Source organism: Dendrobates tinctorius, unplaced genomic scaffold (assembly GCF_039654945.1).
Source record: "Dendrobates tinctorius isolate UK_male_01 unplaced genomic scaffold, ASM3965494v1 ptg000310l, whole genome shotgun sequence".
Lineage (NCBI taxonomy): Eukaryota > Metazoa > Chordata > Amphibia > Anura > Dendrobatidae > Dendrobates > Dendrobates tinctorius.
In genome coordinates this window covers 3,586,176-3,603,589 of record NW_027361977.1, presented here as the reverse complement: position 1 = coordinate 3,603,589, position 17,414 = coordinate 3,586,176, and the positions used below count along the sequence as shown (strand labels likewise).

At 46.7% G+C, this 17,414-nt stretch overlaps 2 protein-coding genes across 4 annotated transcripts in view; both read left to right on the top strand.

The window, feature by feature from the left end:
• The first annotated feature begins 3,186 nt into the window (after positions 1 to 3,186).
• The window catches only part of SERAC1 (serine active site containing 1), a 1,540,408-nt gene continuing 1,526,180 nt past the window's right edge, over positions 3,187 to 17,414 (top strand). For both annotated transcript variants that reach the window (XM_073561007.1, XM_073561005.1), the window contains exon 1: positions 3,187 to 3,319. The gene's annotated coding sequence lies outside the window, so the exon portion shown is untranslated. The remainder of the gene's footprint in view (positions 3,320 to 17,414) is intronic.
• The window catches only part of GTF2H5 (general transcription factor IIH subunit 5), an 83,261-nt gene continuing 69,033 nt past the window's right edge, over positions 3,187 to 17,414 (top strand). For both annotated transcript variants that reach the window (XM_073561013.1, XM_073561012.1), the window contains exon 1: positions 3,187 to 3,319. In XM_073561013.1, coding sequence (XP_073417114.1) covers positions 3,285 to 3,319 — 35 coding nt within the window. In that variant the 5' untranslated portion in view covers positions 3,187 to 3,284. The remainder of the gene's footprint in view (positions 3,320 to 17,414) is intronic.

The following is a 17,414-nucleotide window of genomic DNA, read 5'->3' as shown; positions in this document are numbered from 1 at the left end:
AATCACAAACAATCATACTATTCCTGGACGATTTTCTCCTGGTGGCAGGATCGGCGGAGACTTTGGCCCCGCTCAGAGATCGGACCATTTCAGTGGTCATTCTGGCCGAAGAGGAGCTGGTTCCCACTACTGGGAACCATGGCCGTAGAGAATCCAATCAAGCTTCCCCTAAGGAGAGACATTATCCACCAGGGTTCCTAGACTTTCTCCAGGCCGGGTTTAATAAAGGTCTTAGGCCCAGCACCCTAAAAGTCCAAATCTCAGCATGGAGTATCTACTTGGACTGCGCCCTACAATCAGGCAGTTAACCCCCCCTCCCCCGGTATCTAAACCTGGTCCTCAGGTCTCTTTGTAAGGAACCCTATGTTCTGGGGAGAGACATGCCCATTTCGACTCGAACATGGAAGACAGCATTTCTGGTGGCTATTACCACGGCTAAGAGAGTAGGTGAGATCCAGGCCCTATCCACTAGAGACCTGTATCTACAGATCTGGGAGGATCGTATAGTCTTAAGGCTGGATCCAGCATTTAAACCTAAGCCTCCGGCCAAAACCTAAACCAGGAAATTGTTACCTTCCTTCTGCGAGAACCCCTCAAATGAAAAAGAGCAGGCCTTGCACACTCTGGACATTAGACGTGCAGTCATTGATTATCTGGAGGCCACTCGTAGCTGGAGAAAGGACCCTAACTTGTTCATCCTTTTCAGGGGTAAAAACAAAAGGAAAAAAGCTTCAAAAGCATTCATCTCAAGATGGATTACCACCGTAATTTCTAACTGATATAGATCAGAAGGGGTCGATTCCCCAGAGGGGGTAAAGGCCCACTCTACCAGAGCCATATCGGCCTCTTGGGCCGAAAGAACAGGAGCATCTGTAGAGCAGATCTGCAAGGCTGTGACCTGGGCCAGGGTCGACACGTTTTGCAGGCATTACAAACTAGATGTGTTATCTGGCCAGCCGACTGCTTTCGGGAGAAAGGTTCTCCAGGCAGTAATCCCACTTGAGGAGGTACTTAGGTATTCTCCATGGTGCTGTCAGGAGGAATGTCCTGGAAAATAGGTATTGGTTAGACCTACCGGTAATTAGGTTTCCAGGAGTCCATCCTGACATCACGGTTAGTTCCCCCCCCAATGTATGTTATGTCATATGCTGTAATGTGACTTAGTCAATAAATCATTTGCATTATACATGGTGTGGTACTTGTCAAAACACTGAGGGAAAGGGGGTGGGACCTTTTACCCTCTCGTGTGCTTTCCTGTCTCTGCAAGCAGGAGGACGTCCTCCATGGTGCTGTCAGAATGGATTCCTGAAAACCTAATTACTGGTAGGTCTGATACCTATTTTTTTTTTTTTTTTTTAACTATTTTTGTATCAAAAATGAACTTGCGCTATTTAATAGATGGTCATTTTTTGGGCGGCATTTTAAAAAACAGTCCTTTGTGACTCTTTAGTATTAACCTGACACTGATAAGAGATGTAATAGGATAAATAGTAAATACAGAGCAGCCCTCACGCAGTATTACTATGACCTGAAGGAGCTCACATCTCAGTAATGAAAACCGCCTCACGGGCAGACTTGTCTAGATGCCCATAGCAACCAATCAGAGTTCAGCTTTCACTTTACCTCAGCAGCTTCAGTGATGAAAGCTCTCTGTATAGTAAGCAATAATGACAGTCTTACTTTGAGGCATTTTTCACCTGACCAATATTGATACTCAGTAATGTTTGTGTGCATAGGGTGCATCCATCTGAGTGTGTTTGCATGCATGTGTGGTCCTTGCGTGCATTTGTGTGGTGTGCATGTGGTATTTATGGGGTGTTGGTGTGGTATTTATGGGGTGGTGTTTGTGTGATGTGCTGTGGCGCTTATGGGTTGGTGTATGTGTCCTGTCTGTGTGATGTTTGTATGGTGTTTGTGAAATGGTTATGTGTGGTGGTGCGACCTCTTTGGCGCCGTCGCTATAATCCGTCCCTGTCAGTCACAACTGTTGGTTCCCCTCAGCACTTTTACTTTCACCTTCACATTTTTCCATTATATGTATAGGGCCTAACTTCGGGGGCCCCAATCTCATGACGGGGGGGGGGGGAGATGAGACGCTAGTGAGATTTAAAGTGTGCAGTATTCTGCTCCTATGGGTGGAGGGGCATGCCAAATTTCACCCAAATCGGGCGAGAACTGTGGATTTGTATGGAGCGGGCTGCTACATATTCTGAGTGTATATATGTGTATATATATATATATATATATATATATATATATATATATATATATATATATATATATAATTTTTTTTTTTTTTTTTATGGCTTCCAACAGCAGGAATTAAATCAAACGGTGAAACTGGAGAGACAAAACAGTGCAAACAGGGTCTTGTCTGATAGCCAAGTGGTATAAAACATTATAGGTACACTCACCTGATGGGTTTCAGTCACAGCTCCTATAGAAGCAAGTGAAGGCTACAGAAGGACCACAAATAAGATATGTTGTGATAAATGAGGAATATGATGGTAAACTGCATTCATGCTTCACCTTCTTGTGTGATTGTACCCTTAAGCTTTGAGCAGTGTGGACTCTGAGCCACCATACACCAGGAATTAGGCAGCTTTCATACTATCGGGTATGGTATCATATTCATGGTTGGTATTGGTATAAAGGCAAAAACACTATCTTAAATGTAGCAGCCTTTTGGTAAATGCTCTTTTCTGAAGGTGAACCTGTCAGGATTGTGCTGAGTAACCTACAGACAGTGTCAGGTTGGCGCCATTATACTGATTAAAATGATACCTTGGTTGATGAAATCCATCTTGTGGTTATTTAATCTTTATGAGTAGTTTTCAGTTATTGAGATTCTTGTGCTTCGGGAAGGGGGGGCGCTTTATGTGGTGCTCTGCTTACATATTCATCTATATGGCTTATGACAGGTCACTGATCTCTCAGTGACCTGGCCGATACTTAACATACTGCATGGAATATTGTTTGTGGAAAAGGGGAAAAAAAAAATTCATCATGCAGATACCGGCAGTGCCTGTGCTGTAATGATACATTGGATAAAAAGTCTATATGCATTTATTATTAAGTTAACAGCGCCAGCCTGAATGTCTGACGTTTACTAAGCAAAATCCTGATGACTTTACGGTCCCTAAACAAGTTAATGCATTCCTAAGATGAGATCTACTTTTTATTTTAGATCAACTCATTAGCAATCATATCTTAATACCAGAAGACCAATACTAAAGACGCTGTATCGCAAAGATCGTGTACCACTTCAGTATTCGGCTGGCAAAATGGTGAATGTTCTCAAGGGCGTCCTTGTAGAATGGTAAGTACTTCATCTAATTTTTTTTTTTTTCCTCAGTTCTCAAATTAGCAAAATAAAATAATCACCTACAAAATAAATAAGTTAACACAGTCTTTAAATTAACATGTAATGGGGCACAGCCTCCAGAGGTAAAACTAAAGGTACAAATGATACATTGGCAAAAAAAATTATCCTTCGCCTCATTGGGGGACACAGGTACTGTGGGTGTATGCTACTGCCGCCTGGAGGCTAACACTAAGTGAAAAAAAGAGGTTAGCTCCTCCTCCGCCGTATACACCCTCGCCCCGATTGCGGGTGGAAACCAGTTTTTTTGCTTCGTGTCTGTTGGAGGCACACGTCTGTCTGTTTCCAGACTGATTTTTTTTTTTTCCCCATGAAGATAAGACCGGGGTGACGAACCCTATTGAAAGGGTCCGATCTCCCTAAAAGTCAAGTAGTTGCAAACTCATCCTTTTAGAGTCTTGTTTGGGCTGATGAGCGGAGTAGAAAAACATCAAAAATATCAATCCTGAACAATTCCACCAAGAGATATGAGCGTTCATTCAAAATGCTGTTATTTGCTATTGGGCCAAATTGAGTAATGTATGTTTTGAATTTTCTCCAAAAGTAAAGTAGTTGCAAACTCATCCTTTTAGAGTCTTGTTTGGAATGAACACTCATATCTCTTGGTGGAATTGTTCAGGATTGACATTTTTGGTGTTTTTCTACTCCTCTCATCACCCCAACCCGAACTCTAAAAGGATGAGTTTGCAACTACTTTACTTTTGAAGAAAATTCAAAACATTCATTACTCAATAAGGCCCAATAGCAAATAGCAGCGTTTTGAATGAACACTCACATCTCTTGATATAACAAATCTCCAAACCATAATTAGTTTATTTGTAGGGGCACAAATATCACCTTTCTTGAAAGAATGCATTAAAGCAGCGACTCAAAAGCTAAGCATGAAAAAACGGAGGAGTAGAGTATTTGCTAATATCCAAAATACAACTTTTTATTAATCATAAAATATGACATAATATCAATCTATGCAAAAGACACCATGTAAGGCTAGTTTCACATTAGCGTTTTTTTGCGCAGCGCATCGTGCGCATAAAAAACGCAAAGAAAAACGCAAAACAAATGTGCGTTTTTTTTTCTTCATGCGCACGCTGATGCGTCAAAATAACGCAGTGTTACTTGCGTTTTACATGCGTTTTTGCATGCGGTTGCGTTTTTTATGCGCATGCGTTTTTAGGTGTGACATTTCACAATAGCAAAATCTTTGACCACCAATGGGTCACCAGTGGGCGTGTTTCATTGGAATGTTTTATAGACCCTGTACTGCTGAATTCATCAGATTTTGCTGCTGTTTCCGGTGTCAAGATGGACTTGCGTCTGGATAATTTCCGCTTCAAGCTGGATCTTGACATTGCGCTGTCTCAGGCGTATGTCTTTTGTTGCCAGCAAGAAAGGGAGAGGGAGAGACAGCAGAGACGGCAGCGGCGTAGGTTTTGGAGGCATCCAATCATCGAACTCCGGCCAAGCCGTGGAGCATATCACACGCTGTACAGCGAGCTACAGGAAAACCCGGAGAAATTTGCTGACTATACACGGATGTCCCAGGAAAGCTTCCTTGACTTGCTGGGTATGGTTGAAGGAAACATCCGGAGAAGGGACACTCAGCTCCGGCGTGCCATTCCTCCCGAAGAAAGGCTCCTTGTCACCTTACGGTATGTATGTTGTTATGTTTGCATAATTTTTTTGGCTTTTTATTTTTTTTTTTTTTTGGTCCAAAAAATTAGGTTTTTTTTGGCTATTGATTTTTAACATTATTTTTGTGAAATTGCTTTTTTGCATAATGGTTTTTCTTCTGGCATGTACTAATCCCAAGCCTTTATAAAATGTTTTTTTGCTATGTTGTATTAAAAAAACATGCAAAATAGTTAGGCCATGTACTTTTTTATTTTCAGTGTTTTTAGTAATACCCAAGACAGAAATATAATTATTTTTTCTTTTTATGTTTGGCAGGTTCCTGGCAACTGGAGAGAGTCTTTCATCCCTGCATTTCCAGTACCGGCTGGGAATCTCAACTTTATCCGGGATTGTTGCCGACACCTGCAGGGCTCTGTGGGATGTTCTGTGTCCGGAGTTTCTGCCATTGCCCACTGCCGAAAAGTGGCTTCAAATATCGGAGAAATTCTGGGCAGTCTGCAATTTCCCGAACTGCCTAGGAGCGGTGGACGGGAAGCACATCCGCATCACAAAACCCGCAAGAAGTGGCTCCGAGTACTACAACTACAAGAAGTACTTTTCCACAGTCCTAATGGCCATTGCGGATGCAGACTGCCGGTTTGTGGCGGTGGACATAGGGGCATTCGGACGGGGCAACGATTCACAGACTTTTAAGAACTCTGATATGGGCTGGAGGTTGTACGGCAACCATTTCAATTTTCCACTGGCACGGCCTCTTCCCCAAACCCAAACTCCACCACTGCCATTTGTAGTGGTTGGGGATGAGGCATTTCAGATGTGCCCAAACCTGCTGAAGCCGTACTCCAGCCGTGACTTGGACCACCGCAAGAAAATTTTCAACTACAGGCTTACGAGGGCTCGCAGGACTGTAGAGTGCGCCTTTGGCATTCTAGTGTCCAGATGGCGAATTCTCAGCACCGCCATCAATCTCAAAATGGAAACAGTTGATGAGGTCGTGAAGGCATGCGTGGTTCTCCACAATTTTGTTATGGCAAAGGAGCGGCCGAACTTTGACATGGATGAGCCTGCTGCCAACCCTTTGCCAGATTTTACTCAGCACCCTCTTCGGTCCTCAGTCGAAGTTGCCCAAATGAGGGACCAATTTGCGGACTACTTTTTATCCGATGTTGGTCGTGTAGCATGGCAGGATCAAATGGTTTAATAGTTTTGTTGTTTGTTAAAAATAAAATACATGGTTTTTTATACCTGTACCCAGTGTACTGTGTCTTAATAAACTCCACTACTCATCTGCCCAGGTTAAATTGAAGAAAGGGAAACCTGTAGGGCGCAGTGTGTGCAGGCGGCGAAAGACACAATAACCAAACATTATTTTGAAAAAAAATATAACATTTATTTAAATTATTTTTTAGTTGCTGGAAACTGGGGGGTGTGGAGGGATGAGGAACGGCTTTGGGTGGAGTAAGGGGTTCTAGGGGAAGGAGGAACCAAAGAAGTGGGGGAAGGGAGCTGAGGCAAGGAAAGTTGTGAAGTGGGAGGTGAGGGAGGAGGGAGGGTAAGAGTCCTCCTCTTTGTTTTTTTAGGACGGTGGCCCGTCGTCTTCCTGCTGTCCTCGCTTGAGCCTGAGGACTGGCTAGACCCCGGGGACCGCCTTGAGCCTCTGGACCGCCTTGAGCCTCTGGACTGCCTTGAGCCTCTGGAACGCCTGGAGGCTGGGGACTGGCTGGAGCTGGGGGACCGCCTGGCACTTGTTGACCGCCTGCCAGGATCTTGTTCCAGCTGTGGCATGCTGGAGGTGGTGGATGTCCTGGCAGGGGCCGTAAATATTGAATGCGGGTCCCCCAGCTGATGCTGCTCCGAGGTGGTGGTGGTGGTGGCGGTCCATGCAGGCGTGGTGGCTGTGGCGGTCCATACCGGGGTGGTCCTCCCGCTGGTGGTGGTGGTTGCGGCGCTCAAGGCAGGGGTGGTGACGACGGGCCATCCAGTGGTGGTGGCGGCAGCAGTGGTGGGCCAGGCAGGAGCAGCGCTTGGCATGGTGTTGGCGGGTAAGTGTCCAGCTGCACTCGGACTTGGGGCGGTATATTGGTGTCCGGCGAGGCTTGGAAGTGTGGTGGCTGTGCAGTGATATGCAGCAGAAGTAGGTAATGCTGTAAAACGAGTCAGTGGTGGCACCGGTGGAAATGCCACCACTGACTGCTGCATAATCCTACTCTGCTGCATAGCCTGCATAAAAGCATTGTTGCAGGCCTGCATGACAGTCAACTGGAGGTCAGGGGTAAGGTGTTCCGCCGTGTCCCGAGCTATTTGGGTATAAAAATGATGCGCTGGTCTGGCGAGGTCGACTTCCAGGCGCTCAAGGCGACCCTCGATAGACTTGTAGCGTTGGTCCAAAAGGAGGAAACCACTCTCAAGTCTATCGGAGAGTGCCTTGAGGCTACTCTGAAAGACCGAGCTCAATTCAACGAACTCGGGCATGAGAGGCCTGTCCAAGGTCCTCTGCCGCTGCTGGCGGGAAGTGCCCGCAAAACCAGTGGCAGAGACCTGGGACAGGGGAACACCTGAGCGACCAGCTTCCTGGTCTCCAGATGACTGTGGTGCAGACCTGCAAGGTGCTTCCTCGCTGATGGATGGCTGGGAGGGGTCCGGGGCAGCTTGATGAAGGACCGCTTCGGGACCAGGTTGCAGGGTGCTGCTCCAGGTGCTGTGAAAAGAAAAGAAAGAAATTACTACCATAAATTAACAATCGCCAACTCCTGTGGAATAGAAAAGCACAGAATAAAACACAATACAACTAGAAAATACTTACGTTCGGGAGGCAAGGACCGGTCTTAAAAATGCCAAGGCACGATGGTATCGGTACTTCGTGCCGGTCCTTGCCGCAGCACCACTGCGAACCTTATTCTCCTGACGGATATCCCTGTTGAAGCGGTCCTTCATCGAGCGCCAACGGGTTCTGACTTTGTTCACTGTGATGGGAAAAAAAAAAAAAAAGAAAAAAAGTAAGACTATGCACTGGAGGCTGTGATCATCCAACTGTGTGTGATGATAGAAACTCCATGGAGTTAATAGCATCACACACAGTTGTGTGATCCCGGCCAAGATCACTGCTGCATCACACTGCATTTAAATACTTACAAAAATCCTTGCGGACCCGGGGAGAGGCGTTGTCCCAGCCATCCATCAGCGATGCGGCCACCTCGTTCCAGAGCCGCCGGATCACCACGTTGTCCGAGTGCAGTTGGTGACGGGTGTCCCACAACGGGACTCGCTCCTGGACTAGACGGATGAGCTCGTCGTTGTCCAGGGCGAGGTCCTCCTCCCGCTGTGGAGCCTAGAAAAGAAAGACAAACATTAATCTTTGAAAGATTTAAAAAAAAAAAATATCGATAACTAGCTGAAGAGCCCGGCGCTGCCCGGGCATAGTAACTAACTGTGGTTAGTTATATAAATTTAAAATTATCCTCCATCCCATAGTCCCGTGCCCATATTCCATCATACATATCCTCCATCCCATAGTCCTGTGCCCATATACCCATCATACATATTCGCCATCCCATATGCCTGTGCCCATATACCCATCATACATATTCGCCATCCCATAGTCCCGTGCCCATATACCATCATACATATCCTCCATCCCATGCCCATATTCCATCATACATATCCTCCATCCCATAGTCCTGTGCCCATATACCCATCATACATATTCGCCATCCCATATGCCTGTGCCCATATACCCATCATACATATTCGCCATCCCATAGTCCCGTGCCCATATACCATCATACATATCCTCCATCCCATGCCCATATTCCATCATACATATCCTCCATCCCATAGTCCTGTGCCCATATTCCATCATACATATCCTCCATCCCATAGTCCTGTGCCCATATACCCATCATACATATTCGCCATCTCATATGCCTGTGCCCATATACACATGATACATGTTCGCCATCCCATAGTCCCGTGCCCATATACCATCATACATATCCTCCATCCCATGCCCATATACCCATCATATATATCCTCCATCCCATAGTCCCGTGCCCATATTCCATCATACATATCCTCCATCCCATAGTCCTGTGCCCATATACCCATCATACATATTCGCCATCTCATATGCCTGTGCCCATATACACATGATACATGTTCGCCATCCCATAGTCCCGTGCCCATATACCATCATACATATCCTCTATCCCGTGCCCATATACCCATGATATATATCCTCCATCCCATAGTCCCGTGCCCATATACCCAAACAAACAAACATACACACACACACATACACACTTTGAGCCCTAGATATTGATAAACAATCCATGAAAAAATTATTTGTTTTAAATGGAAATAAATGGAAAAAAAACAACAAACATCGAAAAAAACAACCATGAAAATTTAAAAAAAAAAAACTAAAAAATACCAAAAAAAAAAAAAAAAACCAGACTAGAAAATAAGTAAAAAAAAAAAAAAAACAGTCCGTCTGTACTTACATCACGTCTACCCGCCCGCACTTGGCCTTGCTGCTCCTGCCGTTCCTCCGGTGGTGGTGGCGTGATGGAGGATGAGCTCTGAAAATTAAACCAAAAAAATTAATCACATGTGTTTATTTTTTCAAATCCATACGGAAGCATAGTACTCACTTCTTCTGCCTCTTGCCCTGTCCCGGGGACATATTCTTCACCAGATGAAGACATGCTGCAATAAAAAAAAAAGAGACATAAGTACATAGAAATGTATTGAAATTTCAGCCAGACATTAGGTTTTTCATACTTACATTGGTGCAGCTTGTGCTGTGTGTCCACTAGTGAGCAATCCTTAAAGTATTGTGGAATCCCAGTGCCCACACCATTTTATCACCTTGGTTCAATTTTTTTTTTTTACTGTCTAGACCAAATTTCAGTCATGTTTATGTAAAAAACGCATGCGCATAAAAACGCAAGACCATGCGCAAGTATTGCGCTCCCATAGGCTCCAATGTGGTGTTTTTGCGCATTCCGTGCGCATTCCGTGCGCATGCGTTGTTTTAACGAGACAGGGCGGAACCAAAAATGCAACATGTTGCGTCTGACGCGCCTGGCGCAAAAGACAAAAAAACGCATGCGCACGAAAGCGCAAATATGCGCACATCATGTAAAATATAGGTGCGCAGTGCGCATGCGCACTGGTGCGCCCGATGCGCTGCGCACAAAAGCGCTAATGTGAAACCAGCCTAATAGACATAAATGAGCAGAGACAGTGGACAGAGGGTAAATATACAGTGACTTAAATACCCTAGATCGTAGCATTGGTAATCTGTCGTCACGATAAGTGCATGTGGGACGAAAGTATTATTACTAATCATGCCAACCTCTTGTGGACAAGAACAATCCCAGACAAATAAAGCATAGTACTAAACCCCAGCAGTCAAGTGCTCCCTAAAGTATGACCATGAAAAAGATTCCATGGGTCAATAATCAAATAACAATCTTAATAAAAGCTGGGGGAGGACTGAATACCGGGGAAGGCTTGGGGATTAGCGTCCAAAGTTACATGTAAAAATACATTGCAAGATAGTCGCGGTAATTAAGTTAGCGCCTAAGCACCAAAACTAAGTAATTACCCGTCATGCTTCAGATCGTGACGGCAGGAAATGCGGACCCAGACGTACGTTTCGGTGTAGGTATCCTTCTTCACGCCCCTGAAGAAGGATACCTACACCGAAACATACGTCTGGGTCCGCGTTTCCTGCCCTCACTATCCAAAGCATGGCGGGTAATTACTTATTTTTGGTGCTTAGGCACTAACTTAATTACCGCGACTATCTTGCAATGTATTTTTACATGTAACTTTGGACGCTAATCCCCAAGCCTTCCCCGGTATTCAGTCCTCCTCCAGCTTTTATTAAGATTGTTATTTGATTATTGATCCATGGAATCTTTTTCATGGTCATACTTTAGGGAGCACTTGACTGCTGGGGTTTAGTACTATGCTTTATTTGTCTGGGATTGTTCTTGTCCACAAGAGGTTGGCATGATTAGTAATAATACTTTCGTCCCACATGGACTTATCGTGACGGCAGATTCCCAATGCTACGATCTAGGATATTTAGGTCACAGTATATTTACCCTCTGTCAACTTTCTCTGCTCATTTATGTCTATCATATGGTGTCTTTTGCATACATTGATATTATATGTCATATTTTATGATTAATAAAATTTTGTATTTTGGATATTCGCAAAGACTACTCCGTTTTTTCATACTCGCATCTCTTGGAGGAGTTGTTCAGGATTGAAATTTTTGATGATTTTCCACTCCTCACATCAGCCCAAACAAGACTCTAAAAGGATGAGTTTGCAACTACTTTACTTTTGGAGAAAATTCAAAACATTCATTACTCAATAAGGCCCAATAGCAAATAGCAGCGTTTTGAATGAACACTCACATCTCTTGCACTTTTCTCCTTCGTCTCATTGGGGGACACAGATACTGTGTGGGTGTATGCTTCTCCCGCTTGGAGGCTGACACTAAGTGAAAAAAAGAGGTTAGCTCCTCCTCCGCAGTATACACCCTCGCCCCTATTTCGGGCAGAAATCAGTTTTTTGCTTAGTGTCCTGTGGAGGCACACACAGTCTCTCCAGACTATTTTTTTCTAGTTTACTATGAAGATAAGACAGGGGCGACCGATCTTATTGAAAGGGTCCGATCTCCCCAAACCATCAACGGGCGAGCACGCGTTGAGTATCGTCTCCGCGTATACTTTCCCGCACCGAGGGACATATCTGGGACTTTTCCCCAGACTTCTATTTTTGTTTGTTATTTTATGAAGATGAGACAGGGGCAACGCATCCTATTGAAAGGATCAGATTTCCCCAAACCATCAACGGGCGAGCACGTGCGAGTATCCTTCCACGTATCCTTTCCCGCGACGTGGGACATTATGCAAGACTTAGCCCTGTCCACCCCTAGGTATCGAAACCATGGGCTTGCACAGAGGCACAAGACTAGTCTGTGCGGCCCCCACTGCTCCACCAACGCTAGACGGCGGTGCTGCAAGGTGGCGGACGGTCCCTCTCCTCACCCCCTGAAGGGGTTAGATGGAGCTAGGGTGCCTGCACCATCCTATTTTTTTTTTTATCAAAGACCCTCTCACATACCTGCGCTCAGGCTGAAGAGGATCATCAGTAAGGAGAGGGTTGGGGAAGGCTCCTGCGAAGATTTCGGGCTGGAGCCCACAGCTCGGCGTCCACTAGCCATGCAAGAGAAGGGCTGGATCCGTCAGGCGGTAGCCCGGGACAGGAACGCCGCGCCGGTTAGTAGCGCCGTTTTTTGGTACCGTGACACCCCCCCCCCCCCCCCGGTCAGGTCGGGGGAAAAACTGAGGCCGCGGCTTCGGCTGGAGCTAGGCCGCGGCCGGAAGTTCCGCCCTCTGGGCCGCGCATTACTTCCGGCAGCCCGCCCCGCACTGGGCGGCGGTAAATATCGAGGCCCCCGACTTTGGAGCATGGGCTAGGCCGCAAAGTGGGAGTACTGCCCCTAGAGCGGTTTTACAGGCTGGTGCGCGCCACAGATGTCGCCGCGCGATTTAAGGGAAGCATCCAGGTCGGGGGGGCGCAGGACTGGACTAAGTGCTGCCCGAGATGCCACGCTATAGGGAAAACAAGGGACTACCTCTTCCCCATATTCCCAGCAGCGGACAGATACAGCATGTCCGAAAAAGCAAAGACGCACACTTTTTTTTACGCGGAATGCATCTCTTGTCGGGCTGTGTTTCCGCGGGCGCAGAGCAAGCGTTTATGCGAAGCCTGCGAATCCAAACGCGCCCAGGAGCCCTCCCCTGCAACTGCGACCAATGTGTCATATCCCCCGGAGTGGGCCCGATCACTGTCACAGTACATGGCGTCGCTTATGAGAGCAATAGAATCCCTTCAAGCCCCAGATGGGGGCAGGGACAGTGTCTCGCTGCCTTTAGAGGGAACCTCCACCTCACAGGAGCCACCGGCCTGCAGGGCCGCTCTCACTCCAGGCAGACCCGGGGGAAACGAATCCACATGGTGTCGCCCAGTCCATCCGGTGCCTTCGGCATCCGTAAGATCTGCTTCTCGCTCCCCGTCACCAGTGGTTGATAGCGAGCAGACCTCAGATTTCGACTCAGACGAGCCCCTTGACCTGGACACTCCAGAGTCACGTGAAACAGTGGACAGCCTCACAGAAGCCATCAATCAGACCCTGGGGATTGAGGATGATACCGCAGCGGCTACGGGGCATTAAGTGGCATGTAAACGAGTGAAGCGGCCGCACAGAATTTTTTCTTCTCACCCTGATTTTGAGGACATAGTGCAGCAGCACAGAGAACGTGCAGAACGGTGTTTTCTCGGGTTAAAAGGCACTCGAAACGAGGTATCAGTTTGCTCCGGACCTCCGTAAACAACGGATGGAATCCCTGATAGTGGATCCTCCGGTTTCACGCCTGGCCACTAAGACCCTATTATCTGTCCCTAGGGTTTCCTCGATTAAAGATCCCACGGACTGCCTTAAGAGCCTAGCTCGTTCAGTATATGAGGCGTCAGGGTCTGCACTCGTTCGCAGCAACTTGGGTAGCCAAGGCTATGATATCATAGTCAGAAACATTAAACAAGGTCGCGCAGGAGCAGGATCTACCTGCAGAGATCTCTGAGGTCGCAGGTCAGATGGCGATAGCCGGAGACTATGTAATGAATGCGTCTTTGGATGCGGCCAATTTTTCAGCACTTGCTGCCGCTAATGCAATCTCTATATGAAGAGCTTTATGGTCGAGGACATGGCAGGCCGATTCTACTTCCAAGAAGTCCTTGACTTCCCTGCCTTATCAGTGCGGCCGCCTATTTGGAGAAAAGTTGGATCAACTTATCTCCGACTCCACAGGAAAGAGCGGGTTTCTCCCTCAACAGAAGGTTAAACCGTTTTTTCGTCACCCGGTTCAGGCACGTTTTCGGGCCTTTCGCAGTGCCACCGGCTATTCTAGGCTGGGCGTGATGGCATTGGTCAGGTGGCGGCCGCTAAGCAGCCTGAGCCTGGTCCGGGACCCGAATAGGAGACCGGTCCGGAGTCATGCGTTAAAAGACTCTGGGTGGACTACAGGGCCCAATTCCGCCACCTCAGGCCGCCCCAACCAGGATAGGGAGCGGCAGGTCTCATATAGAGCCAACCCATTGGGAAGAATGCGTGCTCAACAGGCCAGATCGAGGGGACCCAGATCCTAAAGATCATCAGCCAAATGACTCGAGGTCTTTACCAGACGACACCAGCAAAGTGGGCGGCCGCCTACTCTGTTTTCACCACGTCTGGGCCATCATCGCTCACGACGCATGGGTAAAAGAATTGGTGTCCTCAGGTTACAAAATAGAATTTGTCAGATACCCTCCAAGATGGTTTTTTCTTTCCCGGCTTCCCAGGGTGAATACACAGGTAAGGGCTCTATTGGGAGCCATCAAGTCGCTCCTGCACAACAGAGTCATTGTTCCAGTGCTGGAACACGGAAGAGCTCAGGGGTTCTATTCCAACCTTTTTGCGGTTCCCAAAAAGGACAGGTCTGTCAGGCCTGTTTTGGACCTAAAGCTTCTGAACAAATTCATCAGGATCAGACATTTCCGGATGGAGTCTCTCCGTTCAGTCATAGCGGTCATGGAGCAGTGAGAATACTTGGCCTCAATTGACAGCCAGGACGCATTTCTGCATATTCCCATTTTTTACTCTAAGTCACGACAGCACCCACTTGGAGAGAGGGATCCGCCCATAGGAACAGGAAACCTACAGAGATAAAAGAGGGCGGTCCGCCTCTCCTCCTCAGTTGGTTTCCTGTTCCTATGGAACCGCAGGATTCTCTACAGTCATACCTGGGCCAAGGAACTGCCTGTGCAGTGTCTGTGGGAAAGGCAGGGGTTCCGGTCCGGAAGCAGCGACGGGGAAGTGCTGGGGATCCGGCTCCCTCCTCGACTGATGCAGCAGCAGCGCGGCAGACACGCCGGTACCGGGTGAGGCCGACCGGGGGTTTCCTGCAGAAATACATGCCACCGGGATTTGGGGGAGGAACCATCCCGGTCCGTGTGGGAGCACGGAACCGGAGGGAAGCGGTAACTTCCGACGTTCCTAGAACTTCAGCGTCCAGGAGGACACACATGCAGCGCTGACAGGAAGGTAAGGAGGAACCTCCGGGTTACCGGAGGTTCCTCAGCACCAGGGCTGTGGAATCGGAGTCAGTGCTCATTTTGGTGGAATTGGAGTTGGAGTCGGTATAAAATGGACCGACTCCGACTCCTAAAATATATAATAAATTGGGTACAGTAATTCAATGCAGGATGTGCTGAATATTTTTTCATAGGAATTTGGGAAAGTTATGAAATGTCCATTATATTCCTGATCTAAGGCTACATTCACACAGCATTTTTCCTGTGTTTTTTGAGGATACTTTTTTCAGCTGCAAAAGCCGATCAGCTTTTTAAAAAACTGCATCACCTGAAAGGTTTTTGAGCTCATAGCTAATGTTTTCAATAGCAAAAGCAGATTAGAAATCTGCTCTATCTCCATTTATCCATATCTGTCTATCCATATCGTATCTGTACCAAAAAGAATGAAAACCGGGTAGTACACAGACGACACTCCTTTTTTTTAGCACCAGTCAGGTACACCTCATAGCTGCCCAAAAGGACGCCCAGGACAGGCATTGCTCGTCTTCAGTAACACATCAACATCAATTGATAGTTGGAATAAATAGACTACATTCATCACCACCACATCATCTTAAGTTGCAGGCTTTATTTTCAAGTGTAGGGGTGTGCAGTATGAGGTTCTGTAGCAGCAGCTGAGGTGTACAGTATGAGGTTCTGCCCCCCCAGGTTGGATCCTGGCTACGCCCATGGTGTGAATGTAGCCTGAGGATCTAGGCTTTGTCTTAGCTAAGTCATAGTGATATATATATATATACATACAGTACAAACCAAAAGTTTGGACACACCTCATTATTCAAAGAGTTTTCTTTATTTTCATTACTATGAAAATTGTAGATTCACTCTGAAGTCATCAAAACTATGAATTAACACATGTGGAATTATATAAACAAAAAAGTGTGAAACAACTGAAAATACTGTGTCTTATATTCTAGGTTCTTCAAAGTAGCCACCTTTTGCTTTGATTTCTGCTTTGCACACTCTTGGCATCCTCTTGATGAGCTTCAAGAGATAGTCACCGGAAATGGTTTTCACTGCACAGGTGTGCCCTGTCAGGTTTAATAAGTGGGATTTCTTGCCTTATAAATGGGGTTGGGACCATCAGTTGTGTTGTGCAGAAGTCTGGTGGATACACAGCTGATAGTCCTACTGAATAGACTATTAGAAATTGTATTATGGCAAGAAAAAAGCAGCTAAGTAAAGAAAAACGAGTGGCCATCATTACTTTAAGAAATAAAGGTCAGTCAGTCCGAAAAATTGGGAAAACTTTGAAAGTGTCCCGAAGTGCAGTGGCAAAAACCATCCAACGCTACAAAGAAACTGGCTCACATGAGGACCGGCCAAGGAAAGGAAGACCAAGAGTGACCACTGCTGCGGAGGATAAGTTCATCCGAGTCACCAGCCTCAGAAATCGCAGGTTAACACCTCAGATTAGAGACCAGGTCAATGCACAGAGTTCTAGCAGCAGACACATCTCTACAACAACTGTTAAGAGGAGACTTTGTGCAGCAGGCCTTCATGGTATAATAGCTGCTAGGAAACCACTGCTAAGGACAGGCAACAAGCAGAAGAGACTTGTTTGGGCTAAAGAACACTAGGAATGGACATTAGACCAGTGGAAATCTGTGCTTTGGTCTGATAAGTCCAAATTTGAGATCTTTGGTTCTTTGTGCGACGCAGAAAAGGTGAACGGATGGACTCTACATGCCTGGTTCCCACCGTGAAGCATGGAGGAGGAGGTGTGATGGTGTGGGGGTGCTTTGCTGGTGACACTGTTGGGGATTTATTCAAAATTGAAGGCATACTGAACCAGCATGGCTACCACAGCATCTTGCAGCGGCATGCTGTGCCATCCGGTTTGCGTTTAGTTGGACCATCATTTATTTTTCAACAGGACAATGACCTCAAACACACCTCCAGGCTGTGTAAGGGCTATTTGACCAAGAAGGAGAGTGACCGGGTTCTACGCCAGATGACCTGGCCTCCACAGTCACCAGACCTGAACCCTATCGAGATGGTTTGGGGTGAGCTGGACCGCAGAGTGAAGGCAAAAGGGCCAACAAGTGCTTAGCATCTCTGGGAACTCCTTCAAGACTGTTGGAAGACCATTTCCGGTGATTACCTCTTGAAGCTCATGAAGAGAATGCCAATAGTGTGCAAAGCAGTAATCAAAGCAAAAGGTGGCTTCTTTGAAGAACCTATAATATAA